General features: G+C 39.6%; 1 protein-coding gene across 3 annotated transcripts in view; it reads left to right on the forward strand.

Moving 5' to 3' along the window:
* LOC126198548 (AP-5 complex subunit beta-1-like) overlaps nucleotides 1-23,574 on the forward strand; it is a 153,104-nt gene that overhangs the window by 43,965 nt on the left and 85,565 nt on the right. For all 3 annotated transcript variants that reach the window (XR_007540085.1, XM_049934969.1, XM_049934970.1), the window contains exons 7-8: nucleotides 7,966-8,148; nucleotides 17,480-17,750. Coding sequence is in view for 2 of the 3 variants with exons in the window: in XM_049934969.1 (XP_049790926.1) it covers nucleotides 7,966-8,148; nucleotides 17,480-17,750 (454 nt within the window). In the remaining variant the exon portion in view is untranslated. The remainder of the gene's footprint in view (nucleotides 1-7,965; nucleotides 8,149-17,479; nucleotides 17,751-23,574) is intronic.

Raw genomic sequence — 23,574 nt, forward strand, 5'->3', positions numbered from 1 at the left:
ACTTTGCAAGAAAAACTATGATCTTTTTGGAAAGAGGTGATTCCTAAACACATGTGTTTAGATGTTCTACAGAAATTCCATGACACACCTGACGCCGGACATTTAGGATTTATTAAGACATACGATAGGATCCGCAAGAGATTTTTCTGGCCTAGTTTATTTAGGAGTGTCCGTCACTATGTGTTGCACTATCAAGAGTGCCAGAGGAGAAAGGTAGGTCCTCAGAAACCACCTGGCCGACTCATACCAATACCACCAGCCGAAACACCTTTCCAGCGTGTTGGGATTGATCTTGTTGGATGATTTCCAATGTCTGCTAGTGGCAATAGATGGATTATTGTTTGCACTGATTATCTGACATGCTATGCCATTACAAAAGCTGTGAAACCAGCTGGAGCATTCGAGGTAGCCAAATTCAATGTAGAAGACATTGTATTAAAACACGGTGCCCCAAGGATCAAGGGAAAGTTTTTCAATCGAATCTTGTGACAGAGATAAAGCATCGGTGCAACATTACTCATCACATGATGACTGCCTACCATCTGCAAACTAACGGGCTTACGGAACGCCTTAATAAGACCTTGGCCAACATTGCAATAGTGTTGAGCGGAGCAACTGGGATGACGTGCTACCTTTTGAGACGTTTGCCTACAACATGGCCAAGCAAGACAACACAGAATTTACGCCACATCCTTTGAATGAAGCCCTATAAGGATCCTGCAACCCAGGGTAAATTTGAAGCTCCAGCAACAGGGAACAAGTGAAAGGTACCGAAGGACGTAGCGGCAAGAAGTTCTAAGCAGATCACTGCCAGGGCAAACATCAGTCATCGGGAGTCGGAGTATGCATTACCGATGACTTGTTCCCAGACTAGGACGACGTAATACCGAGACGCTGTCCTCTTGAGGAGGGAGCAATGTCGCAGAAGAAGCCGAGTAGTGCAGTCACCGTAATGTAGTGGTTATGATACTCAATTGTTGCATGTATGGTCGTGAGTTTAAAACTCACCTGAACTGAAACATTTTAAATTCTATATTTGGTTTGAGTACATTCTAGAAGTATCCACAAATGGCAAGAATCATTGTACTGGAATGTTCTGTAGCTGTATATATACCGTATGTGTTCTGGCCGGAAGCAGATCGCTCCACACTCTTGTATGTGCAGGTGCTGAATAAATCTTCGTTAAGTGAAGTTGGTGTTCGTCATTCATCTAATTACACCTTCCTCTACGTGGCAATATTCTTCTTGAAGTCTGAGGGTATTTCGCCTGTCTTGTACATCTTGCTCACCAGATGGTAGAGTTTTGTCATGGTTGGCTCTCCCAAGGCTATCAGTAGTTCTGATGGAATATTGTCCACTCCCGGGGCCTTGTTTCAACTTAGGTCTTTCAGTGCTCTGTCAAACTCTTCACGCAGTATCGTATCTTCCATTTCATCTTCATCTACGTCCTCATCCATCTCCACAATATTGCCCGCAATTACATCACTCTTGTATAGTCCCTCTATATACTCCTTCCATCTTTCTCTTTTTCCTTCTTTGCTTAAGTACTGGTTTTCCATCTGAGCTCTTGATATTCATACAAGTGGTTGTCTTTTCTCCAAAGGTCTCTTTAATTTTCCTGTATGCAGTATCTATGTTAGCTGTAGTGATATATGCCTCTACATCCTTACATTTATTCTATAGCCATCCCTGCTTAGCCATTTTGCACTTTCTGTTGATCTCATTTTTGAGACGTTTGTATTCCTTTTTGCCTGCTTCATTTACTGCATTTTTATATTTTCTCCTTTCATCAATGAAATTCAATATTTCTTCTGTTACCCAAGGATTTCTACCAGCCCTCGTCTTTTTGCCTACTTGATCCTCTGCTGCCTTCACTACTTCATCCCTCAAAGTTGCCCATTCTTCTTCTACTGTATTTCTTTCCCCCATTCTTGTCAATCATTCCCTAATGCTCTCCCTTAAGCTCTCTACAACCTCTGGTTCTTTAAGTTTATCCGGGCCCATCTCCTTAAATTCCCACCTTTTTGCAGTTTCTTCAGTTTTAATCTACAGTTCATAACCAATAGATTGTGGTCAGAGTCCACATCTGCCCCTGGAAATGTCTTACAATTTAAAACCTGGTTCCTAAATCTCTGTCTTACCATTATATAATCTATCTGAAACCTTCCAGTGTCTCCAGGCCTCTTCCACGTATACAACCTTCTATCATGATTCTTAAACCAAGTGTTAGCTATGATTAAGTTATGCTCTATGCAGAATTCTACCAGGTGGCTTCCTCTTTCATTCCTTACCCCCATTCCATATTTACTTACTACTGTTTCTTCTCTTCCTTTTCCTACTATCAAATTTTCATCTCCCTTCACTATCTGAATAATTTCTTTTTTCTCCTCATACATTTCTTCGATCTTTTCGTCACCTGCGGAGCTAGTTGGCATATATACTTGTACTACTGTAGCAGGCGTGGGCTTCGTATCTATCTTAGCTACAATGATGTGTTCACTATGCTGTTCGTAGTAGCTTACTCTTGCTCCTATTTTTTTTATTAATTATTAAACCTACTCCTGCATTACCCCTATTTGATTTTGTATTTATAACCCTGTATTCACCTGACCAGAAGTCTTGTTCCTCCAGTCACCAAGCTTCACTAATTCCCACTACATCTAACTTCAGCCTATCCATTTCGCTTTTAAAATTTTCTGACCTACCTGCTCGATTAAGGGATCTGACATTCCATGCTGCGATATGCACAATGCCAGTTTTGTTTCTCCTCATAACAATGTCCTCTTGAGCAGTCCCCGCTCAGAGATCCGAATGGGGGACTATTTTACCTCCAGAATATTTTACCCAAGAGGACACCGTCATCATTTAACCATACAGTAAAGCTGCATGTCCTCGGGGAAAAATTACGGCTGTAGTTTCCCCTTGCTTTCAACCGTTCGCAGTACCAGCCCAGCAAGGCTGCTTTGGTTAGTGTTACAAGGCAAGATAAGTCAGTCACCCAGACTGTTGCCCTTGCAACTACTGAAAAGGTTGCTGCCCCTCTTCAGGAACCACACATTTGTCTGGTCTCTTAACAGATACCCCTCCATTGTGGTTGCATCTATGGTACGGCTATCTGTATCGCTGAAGCATGCAAGCCTCCTCACCAATGTCCATGGTTCATGGGTGGGGTGGTGGAGGATGCTCCTGAGAAAAATTTATATTCTCAAAAAACTGATGCTGATTCTTTTTAAGGCAATACTTAGAATGTTTGCTTTATACCATCATGAAGTAATCCTTGAATGCTTAAATATGTTCACCATATCTAAACTAATGTGAAAATCGATACTAAATGTTATGTGTGCAACTCAAAGTGTATGCTAAAAAGACACAACTGAATGGCACTATTAGTTACAGTGTCACGTGATAAACTGTTCCTTGCCACAGTGCAGCACACTTATCACCTGCATCCACAACACTATAAATTTGATCAGATTTTGACTATCTTTCAAATGTGTCCCATTTCAGGTATAAATGCACAAACCCATGCTATTTATGGTAGTTCTACAGTAACAGCTTGCCCTTTCATATGTTGATAGAACCAGTGTCTCTACACCAGTGCTCTGTAATGTGTACCACTGTGTTTTTCAAAATTAATTTGCAACAGACTATATTTGAAGAAAGATGATAATTCTGTATGTGTTTCTGTAGTGTATGGCCTTTTACCTTTTATTTCCTATTACTGGTGATTGTGTCCTGCAGTGTGATACAAGCTATCTTCATTGTAACTGTCACAGAAATCTCTAAACTGGTGGAGACATTTTTCAGGTAGGGGAACCTGTTGCTGTAATCTACTCTAAAAATAGGATTTGACTACGCATAGTCCTGCCCCCACCTATACTCGTACTAATCTGCTCCATCAACCTTCCTTTCCAGTCCTGATGAGATCTTTACCATAACTAATGCAACTCCATCTTCCAATGCTCTGAAATGGACAGGCACCAGTGAAGTGTGCAGCTGATACGCAGTCATTGGTGCCATTTGCAACTCCAAGTTAACTTACCATACAACACTGCCATAGTGAGGGCAGTATGTGCCACCCATCAATCAGCTGCTTGTAAGAGACTGATTTTTCTCATTTTTATTTGTAGTCATCATAGTTCCTGTTTTGTTAACCATAAAGATGCTGTTGAGAATAAAATCAAGCAGTGAGCATCTATTGATTCTTTTGAAGTTGACACCTAACATGTTACAGACAACATAGTGCTGAGAGAGAGAGAGAGAGAGAGAGAGAGAGAGAGAGAGAGAGAGAGAAGCACACTCGATTGGCTATGTGCTACAGCATTACATTGAAGTTTCGTTCTGTGTTAATATGGTGCACTGAAACTTCAGTGACAATGTGTATACAAGGGGTTTCAAAATGCTATTTTAAAAATTTGGGATGAGTTTCCTTACAGCAAAACAAGAAAAAAGTCCAGTAAACATGTGTTCTAAAATGCGTACCTTAAGAGCTATGAGCACTTGTGCAGTGGAAGAGATGTGTTTCGCTGAAATGAAGATGAAAAGTGCTTGTAACTCTTAAGGTATGCATTTTAGGCCTCATGTTTACTGGACTTTTTTTGTTTTGGTCCATACTACCTCCTCCCAAAATATGGAAATCAAAGAGCTTGCAGTAAAAGAACTGTGGTACAGTATTGAAGATGAACAAGTGATCATAGCTCTTAAGGTTTGCATTTTAGGCCCATGTTTACTGGACATTTCTTTCTTGGTTTGGTGTAAGGAGTCTGACCCCAAATTTTCATTCTGAAACACCATGCATATGGAAACAAGCAAAAACATGTTTATATAAGCGGAGGTGACCCAGGTGATTTCTGTAATAACAGGTGTAATAAACTGTGCACTCTTGCGAGTTTGCAAAGACTCATGTCAGTAACTTGCTATGACATTGGCTGTTACAACCCACTGTTAACACATACATTATCCAAGTGTTACTTGCCTTAAATCATCACAAAGGAACTTCTGTAGAGCTTGTAAGCCATGGAGAGAAAACAGACAAGCGGAAACTTTGATTTGCCCTGTGATGCACTCAGGTGGGTGAATAAGAAATGCATTTCCCACAAAAAGAAACCATCTGTGCTTAAACATTGATATCACAACATGACATATGACAACAACAAAGAAGTTAGAGGCCTTTGGAATGTGGATTTATCGCAGAATGCTTAAAATAGTGCTGACTGCAAGAATAACCAGCACTGAAGTACTAGAACAAATGAACAAGAAGTGAGAAATGTTGACAGTGCTTGAAATAAGAAAAACTGCATGTCTAGGACATGTAGTATGGAACACCAAATATATGCTTCTGCAGTTAATAATGGAAGGGAAGATTGAACAAAAAAGAAGACAAGGGCGGAGAAGAACATTTTGGTTGAACAGTATAAAGCAGTGGACAGGACTACGAAGTGTGGACCAGCTATTACATACTGCGGTTCACATAAGAAAGATGCAACATGTGGTCATCAACATTCATTAATGGATAAGCAGCAGAAGAAGATTGATATCAAGCATCCAGCCTCAACTTGTAATTAATAATACACATGGTGCATACTCTGTTGGGTCTAAACTAATTTCGTGTTGTGCGCCCTAACACACTAATCATCATCTAAACTAATTTCGTCTTTTTACCAAAATCTGTTTACGTAAAATTATTATTTGATCAGACTGCATTTAATGAATGCCATTGTTTGGCTGCAATGTAAGAGCTGTCTTATTTGTCCTGTCAATGTAACTGTATCAAGTTATACATAATTGCAGAAAAGACAGTTAAGAGCATCCATTTCATTATTCAGCCAACCAGTAATTTTTGTCCTGCATTGTATATTGGCCAGCCACTACCTGGGTACCAAAGAGAATTGCCACAGGCAAACTGTCTTCACAGGCGACACCCAGTATCTTTTTGCTAAGCATGCTGTGGAATGTGACATTAGAGACCTTAGCACTTGGATTGAATGGATCCCTCCATTCAGCACCAATGTTACCAGAGTCCAGATATTAGAATTGACTCTACTTTGTGTAGTTTGCTTATGCTATCTCCCAGATCATAATCTTTGCTAACCTCACTTTCCTTTTTCCTTGCTCTCTCCGTTTCTTCCACAGTGTTGTTTCACCCACTTACAATTTATAATTCTGTATTGTCTTTTCCTCTCCTGTAGAGTGCGCCATCTTCCTAAAAGTACTTTTTATTATTGTATTTCGTCTAATTTATATTTTCTTTTTTGCATTTGACCATCAGCCTTATTTCTACCTTGCTGTATCTCTCACTTCTGTTTGTGCCCTTCCTCCAATTTATGATTTCTTTACTACCAGCAGTTCTTTATTGGTGACTTTCTGGAATTTCAGACTGTGCTATTACTCCGTTGCTACTTCCAAACTATTTCTGCTATATAGTTTCTTCTAAATCAATATTTCAAACAAGATTTTCTTTCTTCAGCAGCTGTAGATACTTACACTGAGATGACAAGTCATGGGATAGCAATATGCATTTATAGAGATGGCAGTATTATCATGTACACAAGGTGTAAAAGGACAGTGCATTGGAGGAGCTGTCATTTATACTCAGGTGATTTACGTGAAAAAGTTTCGGATGTGATCATGCAGAATGGTATTTCCGGCTAGAGGCATGGGAGATTCCATTTTGGAAATTGTTAGAGAATTCAATATCCGAGATTCACAGTGTCAAGAGCGTGCTCCGAGAATATCAAATTTTAGGCATTACCTCTCACCATGGACAACATAGTGGTAAACGACCCTTACTTAACGACCAAGAGCAGCAGCATTTGCATAGAGTTGTCAGTGCTAGTAGACGAGCAACACTGCTTGTAATAACTGTAGAAATCAAAGTGGGATGTACGATGAATGTATCCATTAGGATAGTGCAGCGAAATTTGGCATTAATGGGCTATGACAGCAAACGAACAACACAAGTGCCTTTGCTAACAGCACAACATCACCTGCAGCGCCTCTCCTCAGCTCATAACAATTTGACTTGGACCCTAGGAGACTGGAAAACTGTGGCCTGGCCACATGAGTTCCAATTTCAATTGGTAAGAGCTGATGGTACAGTTAGAGTGTGGCACAGACCACATGAAGCCATGTACCCAAGTTGGAAACAAGGCACTGTGGGAGCTGTTGCTGGCTCCATAATGGTGTGGGCTGTGTTTATGTGGAATGGACTGGGTCCTCTGTTCCAACTGAACCAATCATTGACTGGAAATGGGTGTGTTCGGCTACTTGCAGACCATTTGCAACCATTCATGGACTTCATTTTTGTAGGTGAGAATGTGCCATGTCACTGGACCACAGTTGTTCGTGATTGGTTTTAACAACATTCTGGTCAATTTGAGCAAATGATTTGGCCGATCAGATCACATGACATCAGTCCCATTGAATATTTATGGGACACAATTGACAGGTCAGTTCACGCACCAGCAACACTTCGGTATTATGGACGGCTGTAGGAGCAGCTTGGCTTAGTATTTCTGCAGGGAATTTCCAACGACTTGTTGCGTCAATGCCATGTTGAATTGCTGCACAACACTGTTCAAAAGGATTTCCAACATGATATAAGAAGGTATTCCATGACTTTTGTCACTACAGTGTATTGCTGCATCCATTTCTTGTTTGCATATATTTTTTCTTTCTCCCTACGAAAGCATTTTGAAAATATCATAAAAGCCGGAGTATCAATCATATTTCAGAGTTTGTGTGTTTTTCGATCTTGTTTGTGTTCATCCTGCTGCAGTGGGGAGTAAGGGGGCATTTGTTCTCTGTCACAAGCACTGTAAATATTAAGTTCCTACTTTCATTTTGAATATTTTTTAAAAAGTCTGTCGATAGTTTTTAAGGCGAAAATTGAAGCTCTTATATAAAGTACTGTTGAAGAGTTTCATAAAGTAGTCATAACAATAATCTTTGTATATTTATTTATAGGTTCTGTCATTTATGGTCGACCAGGTGCCTCTTTGTACAAGTGAGGCAATAACATGGGTAGTGGAACAACTAGCACCACTGTTGAAGTCTGTTCCAAGCTGTCTACCTCTCTTACAGCCTCTAATTCTGACTGCCACTCGTACACACTACCTTCCACTAGTTCATATTGTGCATTTGCTTCAGGTATGTGCTCTATATTGCTTGAATCATGAGGATGTCTATTCAATTTATTTATTTATTTTTTTATTTATTTATTTTTTCTTATCGGCGATATTTTGGAGGTCCGTACTTGTTAAAGTTGTGGGTTTTCTATAATTACATTTTATGCTTGTGTAGGAGAAGATGTACATTTAACAGTATAATGTTACAAGGACAACATATTTGACCCCGACTGATGTCCCTAGCAGTCTGGTCCCTTCAATCCCACAAACCAAACTATATTTGACCCATGTCCCTTAACTGTCTTGTATTCATCTACATTTCTTGTATAATTGTAACAACCCTACTCTAATTATATTGTCATTACAAAAAAATGCTAATAATGTTCAAAATTTCAAGTTTTTTAATTGCAACGGCTCCTAGTAGTTAATAAACCTTATTTTCAATATAAATGTTGTAGAACAGGTAGTGCTATATTTGTTGTTGGTGGTATACTGACACCTAAATTTTATAGTTTAGAATTACTAACTTCTTCTCATAATAAGCATTCAGGCTCCATATTTTGGTTACTTCTCTAATTTATTCACAGAATAACTTCTGGATGTATTATTTTTACTAGAGAATAATGCTTTTACTTTCACAGCATTCTCCAAACTTTTACAACTCCACATGACTGACTGCTTGCACAGCATACTAGTTTGGCGAGCAACATGTACTGCACTGTTTGGCAGACACAACCACCAAACAGTGAGCATGAGTACAAGGGCTATTCAGAAAGTAGGGCACGTGTTGGCATTAAAAAAAAAACTAAGTACAAGAAATACATCTGAAAGAGCGACTGACATACTACTATTCCACATAGTCACCAAACACATTGAGGCAGTTATCATACCAGTGGACAAGCTTTGAAAGACCTTCATCATAAAATTCCGCCACCTGAGACTTCAGCCAGTGAGTCACGTCAGTCTGGAGTTCATCATCAAAGTGCTGTGTTGCAAACCAGTTCTTCATCTTGGGAAACAAGTGGAAGTCACTTGGTGCAAGATTGGGGCTGTAGGGCGGATGAGGGAAAATTTCCCATTTGAATGAATTAAGGAGCTCTTTAGTGCAGTTTATCATGTGAAATCGAGCATTGTCGTGCAAAAACAAAATTTTGGACATCAGTTTTCCTCAGTGTTTGTTTCGAGCTGCTCTTCTAAGGCTGTGCAAACTTTGACAGTACCGGGCAGAATTTATGGTTGCTCCACGTTCGAGAAAATCAATAAGCAGCACACCTTACCTATTCCAAAACACTGTCACCATCAACTTCCTCGCTGACAACATTTTCTTGGTTTTTGTAGGGACTTTGTGTGCCCCCACTCCATGGACTGTAATTTTGTCTCGCAGTTGACATGTTTCACCGAAGTCTCATCACCAGTTACGATTCAGTTCAGTAATGAATCACCATGTTTGTGGTAGGCCTCTATAAATGTCAACATTGCCCCCATTCGTTGTTCTTTATGGTGCTCTGTAAGCAATTTGGGCACCCATTGTGCACAAAATTTGTGGTAGACTAGCTTTTGAGTGACAATTTCAAACTACAAAGTCAGTGAAACTTGTGGAAAAGAAAGCAAAAGCTCCATTATTGTGTAGCGACGGTTCTCACGAATCATTTCATCAACTTCAGCAACAAGATCGTCAGTCACAGTGCTCGGGCACCCATTCTTCTCTTCATCATGATCGTTGGTTCGGCCTTTTTTAAACTGAATGCACCATTTCAGGATAGAACATTCACTCATTACATTGTTTCCATACACTTTGCATAGTTCACGATAAATTTCTAAAGGTTTTAGGTTTTTTGGCAACAAAAACCATATCTCAGACCGCACCTCACAACTGGCGCGATTTTCAATTGCAGCGCACGTTTCAAATTCGATTAATTAAAAAAAAAAAAAAAAAAAAAAAAAAAAAAAACAGACGCACAGAGATGTTCCCACTGTCGCGGATGGATTCCGACTGAGCTGCCGAGCATGCACTTATCAAAATATATGTGATCGGCGTGTGTCTAGCTGCGTCAGACGGAAATGTTCCCTAATTTCTGAATGGTTCTCGTATATGCATTATTGACAATAACATTTTCATTTAGTTATGTTTACAAATAGTCATTACCATGTTATCTTATCAGACCATGACGTGTGACAAAATATTGTTGTAAAATTTAATAAATTTGCATTCCTTTAAATCAAAAGTTATTTTAAACAGTGAGTGTTACAAAATGTTAGTTTTAAATGTGACTAAATTATAATTTCAGTTCCCTCCTGTTGTAGTGTTTCTTATGACAATTCATATTATTTATAGAAAAAACTTCATTTCAGTTTGTATCGTAGATGATAAATGTGACATACGGTTACATTACAAATATTTTACACTTCATTTTATAGAGATTCATTGTAGATACCATTAAAATAATGTATTATATAGTTCTTAACATCATTAAGAATAATAAATGCAGAATAACCACATAATTATATACAAAATTGAATTGAGTGGGATTAGATGATTTACTAAACAAATGTATTGCATACTACAATAGCTCAACCTCACTCTATTACATTACTCTTGTTAATGCAGGAAGACAAACACAGTGGTCTTAGTTTGTTGTTGTCTGCACCAAAACTGAGATTATTGTGCAGATTGCATCACATAGGACACAATAAAAACTGCATAATACGATAATCACTGTGTTGTTACATAAGTTTTATATGTTCAGAAAGTTGTTATACAATTCATCACAAATATCTGGTGTAAGGAGAATCATCTCTCGCCCTCCCATCTTTTGAAACCAGATTTGCAGGTTTCTGATAATAAAGGTTCTTCATGTAGCTCCACAAGAAAATATTTAAGGAAGCCAAATATTGGGATCTTGGTGACCAAGCTTGTGGTCCATCTTTACATAGCCATCTTTCCACAAACATTGCCTCGAGATTACCATAGCTGGAGGACTGCAGAAAGTGCACACATTTCTTTATGCATATTCAGTGTTGTATCTTCCAAGAACTCTACTAGTATTTGTTGTGACTCGCCGATCATTCAAAGTGCCGCCACACAATTACGCGAGTCCTCTACATGCCTGTCTGCCAGCCATGCAGCAGCCATGCCACCTAAGCGGCCAGCCAGCCAGCGGCCACTAGACTTGGACTCAGTACTCATTCGAATGTTACCGTGTTCACATGTCTTGCTTTATCAACTTGCTCAGTGACTTATATGTGTTGTGTCATTTTGAAATATATGTGTTTGACTTGATGTTATAACAGTATTTTTTGAAGAAAAATGATGTATCTCTGATCTGTAAGATGGGGAGGAAGGATGCAGCGCTGTCTCCCAGGCCACTTGGATTAATTATAAGTTTCAATGCATTACCCTGCAACAAGAATGAATAGGCTTTGAATGTAGACCACATTCAATTCATATATTGCTCATTGAATGTCCCCACAGGGATAAATCACAGACAGAATAACGGAGCTGCCACAGGCCAACCGTGAGGAAGGACAAGCATGGAGATAAATGCCCGCCTCTCACCTGTAAGCAGTTGGTCATTGGCAAATCTGATGATGCTCACTTTCAAAAATACTGCAGTTGTTGCGCAGATAAGTCCAGCTTTTTGGATGACAGAAAAATTATCATTAGCTCCAGGAAAAAACTAAAGCATCACATGTTCACTTTCCTTTCTCCATGACGATTAACATCCTGTCTAGGTTTTTGCCAAAAACCATCATCTGAAGGCAACAAATAGATGCTGCTTTGAAATATCACAAAACATTAGCAAAGCCTTCCACATAATACCTGAGAGCCTCATCAATGTTTATTACATTAGGCAGTAAATTTAAGTGCTTTCTGTGGTGTAACCAAAATTATTTTTCTGTTTCTAATTATTAAAAGAAGTTCATATCATGAAGGGAGGATTGCTCCAATTAAGGTCCAGATCTTTGATTGGTATATTTTGAGCTGCTTCTTTATTAAAATACAATTTATCAGTCATAATATACAAAATTATACATCTGGCTTGTTATTTTTGTATACTTTTTGAGTAAATAGTATATTTTCCTTCAATTTTTCTGTCTTCATTGAACTTTTATTTGGTGTTTAAGTGGAATTTAATGGTGCTTCCCCACATTTCTTAATAAATTTCAAAGACTGATATCTTCAGTGACACAAGCTAATAAGAGAAAGTAGCATACATTTTAAAGAGCATGTAAATTAAAGAAATGTGTGGCAAAGACTGTCTTAACTTTGTGCAGCAAGTACTACCCTAATTGACAGTCTCCTCATTTGGTTTTGTTCTTTCTGAAGATATGAAAAGAATTCCAGATTATTGTTCTTTAATTGATGCCAGTGTGTTTGACAGAGAAGAAGACATTTTATCTATGAATCCAGTAACAATTCATATAGGTTAAAAGACAGTCTAGATTGCAATAATATTTTATTAGTGGCCAGTTTTGACTTCATGTAGAAGTTAGCTTCAGAAAATGAAGACTATCTGGCGGCTTCTTGGATGCTCACATGGCAACATGATCGTAAACTGGGCAGTTTATGATCGTATTGCCACATGAGCATCCGAGAGCTGCCAGCAGCAGCCTAATAGTACTCACTTTCTCATGATGGCTTCTGTATGAAGTTGAAATCAGTAATTAGTAAAATATAATTGTGAACTAGACCATTGTTTTAACATAGTTGTGTTGGGTGGTTGACAGGCACATAAACAAGCCAAAATGATAAGCTTTTGGATGACATTCTTATTCAGAATTAAAACAAAAACACACACACACACACACACACACACACACACACACACACACACACACACACGTGCCTACCATTGTCCCAACTGACTATATTGTACTGGTGTTATGACTTGACTGAGATGAAGGGTTGCATTGGGTGGAGTTGGTGTGAGTAGAGAAGAGGAGGGGGGGGGGGGTGAATGGTGGCTGATGGCAGAGAGGGAGAGACAGCAAGGGTATGGAGTTGGAATGTGTTACCAGTGAGCTCACCCTGCTACAAGCAGGGAAAGTTTTTTTGAGTCACACAATGAAGTGGAGGAGTGGATTTGGAGGTTCTAAGAAGGATCAGAAGAGAGGTAGAGAGAGATTGTGAAGAGGAGAGTATGAGTGTAGAATGAGTGAAAACAGGGATGTAGAGGTTGGGGTTTTTTGGCCAAAAGAGAGTTAATGAACATATTCAGGCAGTTTACACTGAGGTGATAAATGTCATGTCATAGCGATATTCACATATAAGGTAGCAGTAGTATCCCATATGCTAGGTACAAAAGAGCAGTGCCTTGGAGGAGCTTTAGTTTGTACTCAGGTTATTCATTTGAAAAGGTTTCCAATGTGAGTATGGCCATACGACGGGAATTAAGACCTTGAATGCAGAATGGTAGTTGGAGCTAAATGCATGGGAGATTCCATTTCATAAATCATTAAAGAATACAATATTCTGAGAACTACAGTGTCAAGAATGCAATTTCAGGCTTTATCTCTCACCGTGGACAACACAGTGGTCAATGGCCTTCACTTAATGATTGAGAGCAGCGACGTTTGTTTAGAGTTGTCAGTGCTAACAGACAAGCAACATTGCGTGAAATAATTGCAGAAATCAGTGTGAGACATATGCTGAATGCTGAATGACGAATGTATCTATTGGGATAGTGTGGTGAAATTTGGTGTTAATAGGCTATGGCAGCAGACAACCAACACGAGCGCCTTTGCCAACAGAAAGACATTGCCTGCAGTGTCTCTCCTGGACTCGTGACAGTATTGCTTGAAACCTAGGTGACTGGAAAACTGTGGCCTGGTCAGATGAGTTCAGATTTCAGTTAGTAAGAGCTGATGGTAGAATTCAAGCGTGGCACAGACCCCATAAAGCCATGGACCCACATTGTCAACAGGGCACTGTGCAAGCTTATGGTGACTCCCTAATGGTGTGGGCTGTGTGTACATGGAATGGAGTGGGTCCTCTGGTCCAGCTGAACCAATCGCTGATTGGATATGGTTATGTTCGGCTACTTGGAAACCATTTGCAACCATTCATGGACTTCACCTACTCTAACAACATTGGGTTTTTATGGATGACACAGTTGTTTGCACTTGGGTTGAAGAACATTCAAGGCAATTAGAGTGAACAATTTGGCAACCAAGATTGCTTGATATGAATCCCATTGAAAATTTATGGGCTGCAGAAGAATGACCCACTTTTTCAGCAGGGGCTTCCAGTGATGTGTTGAGTCCATTTCACATTGAGTTACTGCACTATGCTTGACAAAAGGTGGTCAGACACAATATTAGGAGGTATCCCATGACTTTTGCCACCTCAGTGTATTTTTTCTTCAGTTATATACTTACCCAGATATGTTGCTTATGTATTTGTTGTCACACGTGACACCTGTCTGTGGTCAGTTTCGGACAACTAAGCAGTTGTGCTCCTTATGACATAAGTGTGTCTACTACAATGTAATCTTTGAGTTTCTGAAACCAAGTACTGCTTTGATAATAAGTTTTCACAAAAATAAGATGTTTGCTGAGCAAGGAAAACACAAAAATAGATCACACATGCTTATCACTTTTCTAAATAATGTCAACTGTTTGTTTATCAGAGTTGGCTAGAAACACTCATACTGATTATCTACAAAATATCAAATTTGAACCGAGCATATGATATCTGGTGGGCACTGTACTAGCCACAGTCTAACTATCCCGGCAAATATTTATCTTTTCCTAAACACCACTGATCAGCAGTTGTTTTATGAATGTGTTTAAATGAGACTGCCCTGCACTTGTCATTGGGATAAGCAGAACTAGACTACACAGTTCCTGCAATCAGTAGTTCATTAATGTGCAGTTTTATGAAGGAAGAAGAGTTTAATGCCCACTAAACATCAGGGTCTTGTTTGGAGCACATGATCGAGCTGGGAAAATGTGGGAAGGAAATTTACTGTTTCCTTATCAAAGAAACCAACCCATTATGTGCATTAAGTGGCACATGTTATGTAGTAAGCGGTAATTAATATATTTTTAAAACCAGTGAGAAAGTAACCATAAGACGCAATAATAGTGAGGGAGAAATGTAGAAAATAGATACAACAAAAAATTGTGGCTGGCACAAGGTTACAGAATGAAAAGAAACTACATGACAACATTTGTATGACACTAGAAACTACAGTATGAAATATAAACAATAGTATAAGTAAAGATCACCACTCATCATGTGACTACTGTGTTGAACAATAAATTGTCACATAAACAAGAATTGTAACATGGTAGTTCAGCTTACAAACTTATGTTATTTTTTGGAGCATTCAGCAACAAATACACACACACAATGAACTATTCTGGTGTGTGTATTATTATTTTTGCTACTCCTACAGTCTAACAGGGCAAAGATAGAGTCATTGTTTTCATTGCTTCGTCAATGTGGATATGCAAGGAAAATCATTTGGACCCAAGAGGTTGTGGTACAAGAGCAAGATGAAATTTTTTAGCTTGGCATAGGTACAGTATTGGCATCAATCAAATTTGGTTCATATTATGTTGATAAATGTTGCAAAAGAATATAAGTGTCAACTAGATCAGCAGAATAGTTTTGTTTGTTTGAGTTTTGTTGTGAGTGTTTTGTCCAGATGGACAGAATTCTTTGTTTTGTGTAATTCATTGCCAGCAGAAGTTTATTCAGATTTGGTGAAAAAGTGTGAAGAGACCCGCTACATCATTTTCACCCTTTAAGAAATAGTATGAGTCAACATCCTCACAGTTTGGTAGCTGTAAGAGATCTACTCATCAATGAATGGCTTCAGCTGGATATGGCATACCTGAGGAAATTTGTAGACTCTTCTGCCTCACTGAAGGGAGACCATTATCAAGTTTAGAAGCAGAGTTAGATAGTTCTAGTGTAATGTCTCCTGAGGGTGAGTAATTTATTATCTAGTGTGTATATTTCAGTGCCCTAAAGGAGACTGTGTGAGAATAAAGTATGTTCTTTCCTGAAAAACACTATTCCTCCCCAACGGAGTTGCCGACAGTAAAACAATTTAGTGAGTGATATTATTTCAGTAGCAATCCAGGGCTTTACAATCTTATCTTTATAATCTGTCATAAATAGGTGATAGTCTCAGTAGTTGAGACTATTTTCATCATATTTTCTTGAGAGACATATGCTATTTTTGTAACCCAGGGCAGGACTTATTTCCCCCTTTATAACCAGTTTCCTGTGACTCATATTCTCCTCAAAAACTGTCATTACATGCTACTTACAGCATTGGGATTATGTACATTGAAGTCTGACATGTGGTAGGTCTAATGGCAGAGTACGATACTGCTCCAGGTCAAAGTGTTTTGGAGCACATCATTCAGCACACATTGTTATACATGGGGTTCCACAGCAGAAGACCTGTGTGAGTTGTCATGTTGACCCAATGACATAGTCAGTCAGGATTTCAGTGGGGAATCGACCATCAAGATTGAATTTTGTATCAGTGGAAACGTGATGTCTGCTTGGAGGAATCACATTTCTTGTTACATCATGTCAATGATGTTGACTGTGTCATGGGCACAGGCCGGTGAGTGCAGTTTTATGCTATGAGGGACATTAACAGGGGCTTCCAAGGGGCCTGTGGCAGTAATTACAGACATCATGTCAGCCACAGACTGCACGAACATTATTGCAGATCACTTACCCTCCTTCTTGCTTGATGTATTCCCTGACAATGAAGGCATCTACCTAAAGGATAACTGTGTTTGTTACAAGGCCAGAAATTTGCTACAGTGGTTTGAGGAGTGTGATATTACTCACATGGAGGTCTTGGCCACCATATTTGCCTAATTTGAACACAATGGCACATGACTGTGATGCTGTCAGTTGCCAGCTCCACATCCATAAACCATTAACCCATGATTTACAGGAACTGCATGAGCTGTGCATCGGAATCTGCAGCCATGCACCTCCAAAAACATAAAAAAGGCTTGTGGAATCTGTGCCACATGGTATCACTGCTATATTGTATTCCTAAGGTGCACCAACACACTGTTAAACAAGTGTTCATAATGTTCTGGCTCACCAGTGTATTGATTTATCTTAACCCTGCCCTGGTATGCCCACCTGAATCCAGGATCCAGTGAGGATATTTTGTTTACTGTCTGAATGACTTGTCCCTTCTAAACATTTTCTTTCTTTGTTGGAGAAGGTAGCTACCAGGTTTGAAGCGTAGGATTAGTTCCATTTTTATTTATGTATGATGCTATATGTTAAGTGTATTATTTTTGCCCATATTTGATTAAAATTTGTAATCGTAAATAATGTTTTAATGCCTGTTCTAAATTTGTAGCGGGACATTGGTGAGACACTGACAAGTAACCAAGATCAGTCACACAGTTTGTCACTACTCTCATTGAATGCGTCTGCAACATGCCTTCCTGTCGCTCATCGTCTTATTGCACTCGACATACTGGCTGACTGCCTTGCTGCAATACCTTCTGCAGTGAATCCTGTGGGTCAGGCAGCAGCTGTTACTGTCCTGCTCCCAGCATCATTTGATGGACCTGAGACACAGCTCAAGAAGATAATTGCATTAGCTAGTGTGCTGCACACTCGTCATGGTATGTGACTGATAATATAGCAACTGATGCCTCATAGGAGGAAGTGTGTGCTTATTACACAAAATGTCAGTGATGAGAACAATAAGGTGTATATTTCAGATAGTATAAATACTATTCATGAATGTGTGAAATAAAGATAACCATAGTCAAGTAGACATAAGGAGGATTGAAATCCATACTCGTCAATTGGAATTGTTCTTAATGTGCTAGATACTGTTAGGTTGGTTGGAAATGTCACAAATGTGACCCCGAAATTCTAACATAGATTTCTTCCAGAAAAAGACTAAACAAGCAGAATGGAGAGTGAACTGCACTACTTGCAGATAGCAATAAAGTGAACGTCACTTCTACAAGAAAGAGTTCCACCTGTAATTCACATCTTCAGACACTTTGTAACACAAATATATTGCATTACATTGTAATGACAGATCTATGTTAATAAAGAGAAAAGGAATGTGGAAAATATTGTAGGAAGCTAAAGTCTAAAAATCTTCAGCAATGTTGTGGAAGAGAATAGCTATCACTTCAATGACTTGACAGTGCAGTCAGTGTCAGAACTGAAGGAATAGTGTGGCCAGATGTAAGGCTATACCATCTTGTGACCAACATGGAAGACTTCACTTAAAACTTCAAGGCTAACTTTTCATCTCTGGCTGCAGGAAACATCCTCAAAGGTGGAGTGTGCAATCAGGCATTGAGGGAGGCACTTCTAAAGGTACTCATGGAGCAACTATTGAGGCGGTATCTGACAGCTTCCATAGCAGTTCACTGATATAATTTGGATGGAAACAGCTAGAATCCTATGAAAGTGTAAGCCGGCTAACAATAATTTTTCACATACACGAGGGAAGGCACTGAGGGATATTAACATAGTTAGTAACATTATTGTTCTTACCACAGACGGGTGGCCGCGGTGGTCTCGCGGTTCTAGGCGCGCAGTCCGGAACCGTGCGACTGCTGCGGTCGCAGGTTCGAATCCTGCCTCGGGCATGGATGTGTGTGATGTCCTTAGGTTAGTTAGGTTTAAGTAGTTCTAAGTTCTAGGGGACTGATGACCACAGCAGTTGAGTCCCATAGTGCTCAGAGCCATTTGAACCACAGACGGGTAATGCCATCGCTGTGATGAAGAGTGAGGACTATCAGGGAATGTTCATTGATGTTTTGAGTCTCACCAATTATAAAAAATCTTCAGCAGGATCTTACCATGAAGATTTTAAGAATCACCAATCAATTGGTGAAAACGTCTTCCTTCACCTCTGATGACAGAAGCTACTTTTTGAAATGGAAGTGTGCCCACCTATGCTCTATCAACCACCCAAAGTGCACAAGCCATAGATTCTGTTGCAAACCTATAGTGTGAGTGCTCAAAATCAAACAGCGCACTATAAAAGAGCTCCCACAGCCTGCCTAGAGAGATCACCTTGCAATCTGCACAGACAGCGTAGCAAGCACTGTGCCATGTGCACAACAGCTCAATATACAAGGTGTGTTCAAAAAGTAAGGTGTCTTTATATTTTTGTGAAAAAATATTTATTTATTCATTAATATTCATGTTGTCCCCTTCAAAGTAATCCCCCTAAGATACAATACACTTATGCTAACGCTTCTTCCAATCCTTGAAGCACTTCTCATAAGCACTTTTTGGTACAGTATTGAGTACTTCCAGCGGTGCAGTTTTGATTCCCTCAGTCATTGTAAATGTTCGTACTTTCATAGGTCTCTTCAGTTTTGGGAACAGGATAAAGGTGCAGGGACCAAAAACCGGTGAATATGGTGGCTGAGACATGATTGTTGTGTTATTTGTGGCCAAAGAGCCTCTCACAAGCAACACTGAATGAGCAGGTGCATTGTTGTTGTACTAAAGCCATGAATTGTTTTTCCACAATTCCGGACATGTTTTTTGAATTACTTCTCGCAATCGGCGCATAACATCAAACTAATGTTCCTTACTGACCATATGACCTTGAGGCAAAAATTCATGATGCACTATGCCATGGTAATTGGAAAAAAAACAGTAAGCAAAACTTTGACATTAGATCGAAATTGGCGTGCTTTTCGTGGTCTTGGCTCTCCGGGGTACTTCCATTGGGACGATTGGGCTTTGGTTTCCACGTCATAACCATAAACCCATGTTTCCTCACCAGTTATGATCCTTTTGAGCAAATCAGGATCATCATTGACGTCATTCAAGAGTTCCTGAGTGATGCTCATGCGATGGTTCTTCTGATTAAAATTGTGTAATTTTGGAACCCCCCCATGAACCACAGACCTTGCCGTTGGTGGGGAGGCTTGCGTGCCTCAGTGATACAGATGGCCGTACCGTAGGTGCAACCACAACGGAGGGGTATCTGTTGAGAGGCCAGACAAACATGTGGTTCCTGAAGAGGGGCAGCAGCCTTTTCAGTAGTTGCAGGGGCAACAGTCTGGATGATTGACTGATCTGGCCTTGTAACATTAACCAAAACGGCCTTGCTGTGCTGGTACTGTGAACGGCTGAAAGCAAGGGGAAACTACAGCCGTAATTTTTCCCGAGGAAATGCAGCTTTACTGTATGATTAAATGATGATGGCGTCTTCTTGGGTAAAATATTCCGGAGGTAAAATAATCCCCCATTCGGATCTCCGGGCAGGGACTACTCAAGAGGACGTCGTTATCAGGAGAAAGAAAACTGGCGTTCTACGGATCGGAGTAGGTTTAATAATGAATAAAAAAATAGGAGTGCGGGTTAGCTACTACAAACAGCATAGTGAACGCATTATTGTGGCCAAGATAGACACAAAGCCCATGCCTACTACAGTAGTACAAGTTTATATGCCAACTAGCTCTGCAGATGACGAAGAAATTGAAGAAATGTATGATGAAATAAAAGAAATTATTCAGATAGTGAAGGGAGACGAAAATTTAACAGTCATGGGTGACTGGAATTCGGTGGTAGGAAAAAGGGGAGAAGGAAACGTAGTAGGTGAATATGGATTGGGGCTAAGAAACGAAAGAGGAAGCCGTCTGGTAGAATTTTGCACAGAGCACAACTTAATCATAGTTAACACTTGGTTCAAGAATCATAAAAGAAGGTTGTATACATGGAAGAACCCTGGAGATACTAAAAGGTTTCAGATAGATTATATAATGGTAAGACAGAGATTTAGGAACCAGGTTTTAAATTGTAAGACATTTCAGGTGCAGATGTGGACTCTGACCACAATCTATTGGTTATGAACTGCAGATTAAAACTGAAGAAACTGCAAAAAGGTGGTAATTTAAGGAGATGGGACCTGGATAAACTGACTAAACCAGAGGTTGTATAGAGTTTCAGGGAGAGCATAAGGGAACAATTGACAGGAATGGGGGAAAGAAATACAGTAGAAGAAGAATGGGTAGCTTTGAGGGATGAAGTAGTGAAGGCAGCAGAGGATCAAGTAGGTAAAAAGACGAGGGCTAGTAGAAATCCTTGTGTAACAGAAGAAATATTGAATTTAATTGATGAAAGGAGAAAATATAAAAATGCAGTAAATGAAGTAGGCAAAAAGGAATACAAACGTCTCAAAAATGAGATCGACAGGAAGTGCAAAATGGCTAAGCAGCGATGGCTAGAGGACAAATGTAAGGATGTAGAGGCTTATCTCACTAGGGGTAAGATAGATACTGCCTACAGGAAAATTAAAGAGACCTTTGGAGAAAAGAGAACCACTTGTATGAATATCATGAGCTCAGATGGAAACCCAATTCTAAGCAAAGAAGGGAAAGCAGAAAGGTGGAAGGAGTATATAGAGGGTCTATACAAGGGCGATGTATTTGCGGACAATATTATGGAAATGGAAGAGAATGTAGATGAAGATGAAGTGGGAGATATGATACTGCGTGAAGAGTTTGATAGAGCACTGAAAGACCTGAGTAGAAACAAGGTCCCGGGAGTAGATAACATTCCATTAGAACTACTGACAGCCTTGGGAGAGCCAGTCCTGACAAAACTCTACCATCTGGTGAGCAAGATGTATGAGACAGGCGAAATACCCTCAGACTTCAAGAAGAATATAATAATTCCGATCCCAAAGAAAGCGGGTGTTGACAGATGTGAAAATTACCGAACTATCAGTTTAATAAGTCACGGCTGCAAAATACTAACGCGAATTCTTTACAGACGAATGGAAAAACTAGTAGAAGCTGACCTCGGGGAAGATCAGTTTGGATTCCGTAGAAATATTGGAACACGTGAGGCAATACTGACCCTTCGACTTATCTTGGAAAATAGATTAAGGAAAGGCAAACCTACGTTTCTAGCATTTGTAGACTTAGAGAAAGCTTTTGACAATGTTGACTAGAATACTCTCTTTCAGATTCTGAAGGTGGCAGGGGTAAAATACAGGGAGCGAAAGGCTATTTACAATTTGTACAGAAACCAGATGGCAGTTATAAGAGTTGAGGGCCATGAAAGGGAAGCAGTGGTTGGGAAGGGAGTGAGACAGGGTTGTACCCTCTCCCCGATGTTATTCAATCTGTATATTGAGCAAGCAGTGAAGGAAACAAAAGAAAAATTCGGAGTAGGTATTAAAATCCATGGAGAAGAAATAAAAACCTTGAGGTTCGAGTTGAACGGAATGGATAGCGTCTTGAAAGGAGGTTATAAGATGAACATCAACAAAAGCAAAACGAGGATAATTGAATGTAGTCGAATTAAGTCGGGTGATGCTGAGGGAATTGGATTAGGAAATGAGACACTTAAAGTAGTAAAGGAGTTTTGCTATTTAGGGAGTAAAATAACTGATGATGGTCGAAGTAGAGAGGATGTAAAATGTAGACTGGCAATGGCAAGGAGGGCGTTTCTGAAGAAGAGAAATTTGTTAACATCGAATATTGATTTGAGTGTCAGGAAGTCGTTTCTGAGAGTGTTTGTATGGAGTGTAGCCATGTGTGGAAGTGAAACATGGACGATAACTAGTTTGGACAAGAAGAGAATAGAAGCTTTCGAAATGTGGTGCTACAGAAGAATGCTGAAGATTAGATGGGTAGATCACCTAACTAATGAAGAGGTGTTGAATAGGATTGGGGAGAAGAGAAGTTTGTGGCACAACGTGACTAGAAGAAGGGATCGGTTGGTAGGACATGTTTTGAGGCATCAAGGGATCACAAATTTAGCATTGGAGGGCAGCGTGGAGGGTAAAAATCGTAGAGGGAGACCAAGAGATCAATACACTAAGCAGATTCAGAAGGATGTAGGTTGCAGTAGGTACTGGGAGATGAAGAAGCTTGCACAGGATAGAGTAGCATGGAGAGCTGCATCAAACCAGTCTTGGGACTGAGGACCACAACAACAACAACAACAATTTTGGAACAAACTTCGCTGACACATGTCTCATGCCCAAAACACCCAAAAAAAATTGCACGACACCAGCTGCCTTATATGCCAACATCCTCAGCATTTTCTCTTATAGTAATTCAATGATTTTCCAAAACAATTTTCTTCACAGCTTCGAAGTTATCATCTGTTGTTGATGTGCTGGGGCGTCCAGAGCGAGGTTCGTCGTTGGCATTTTCTTGGCTGTCTTGGAAGAATTTGTACCAATTGTAAACATTTTTTTTTTACTTACAGCAGACTAGCTGTATGCCACTGTCAACATTTCAAGTTTTGATTCCATTTTTCACACAAAATTTGATGCAAATTCTTTTCTTAATTTCTCATAATAATCAAAACTTGCTGCGCACACTCAAACACGTCTAACCTTTATATCTGTCGAAAACAAACAAAGTATGCTGTACATGTGAAACTGTGAACATATGTTCAGGACATGTGTGCCAACATAACAAAAAAAATAGACAATCAAATGTA

This window comes from Schistocerca nitens, chromosome 8, assembly GCF_023898315.1.
Source record: "Schistocerca nitens isolate TAMUIC-IGC-003100 chromosome 8, iqSchNite1.1, whole genome shotgun sequence".
Classification (NCBI taxonomy): domain Eukaryota; kingdom Metazoa; phylum Arthropoda; class Insecta; order Orthoptera; family Acrididae; genus Schistocerca; species Schistocerca nitens.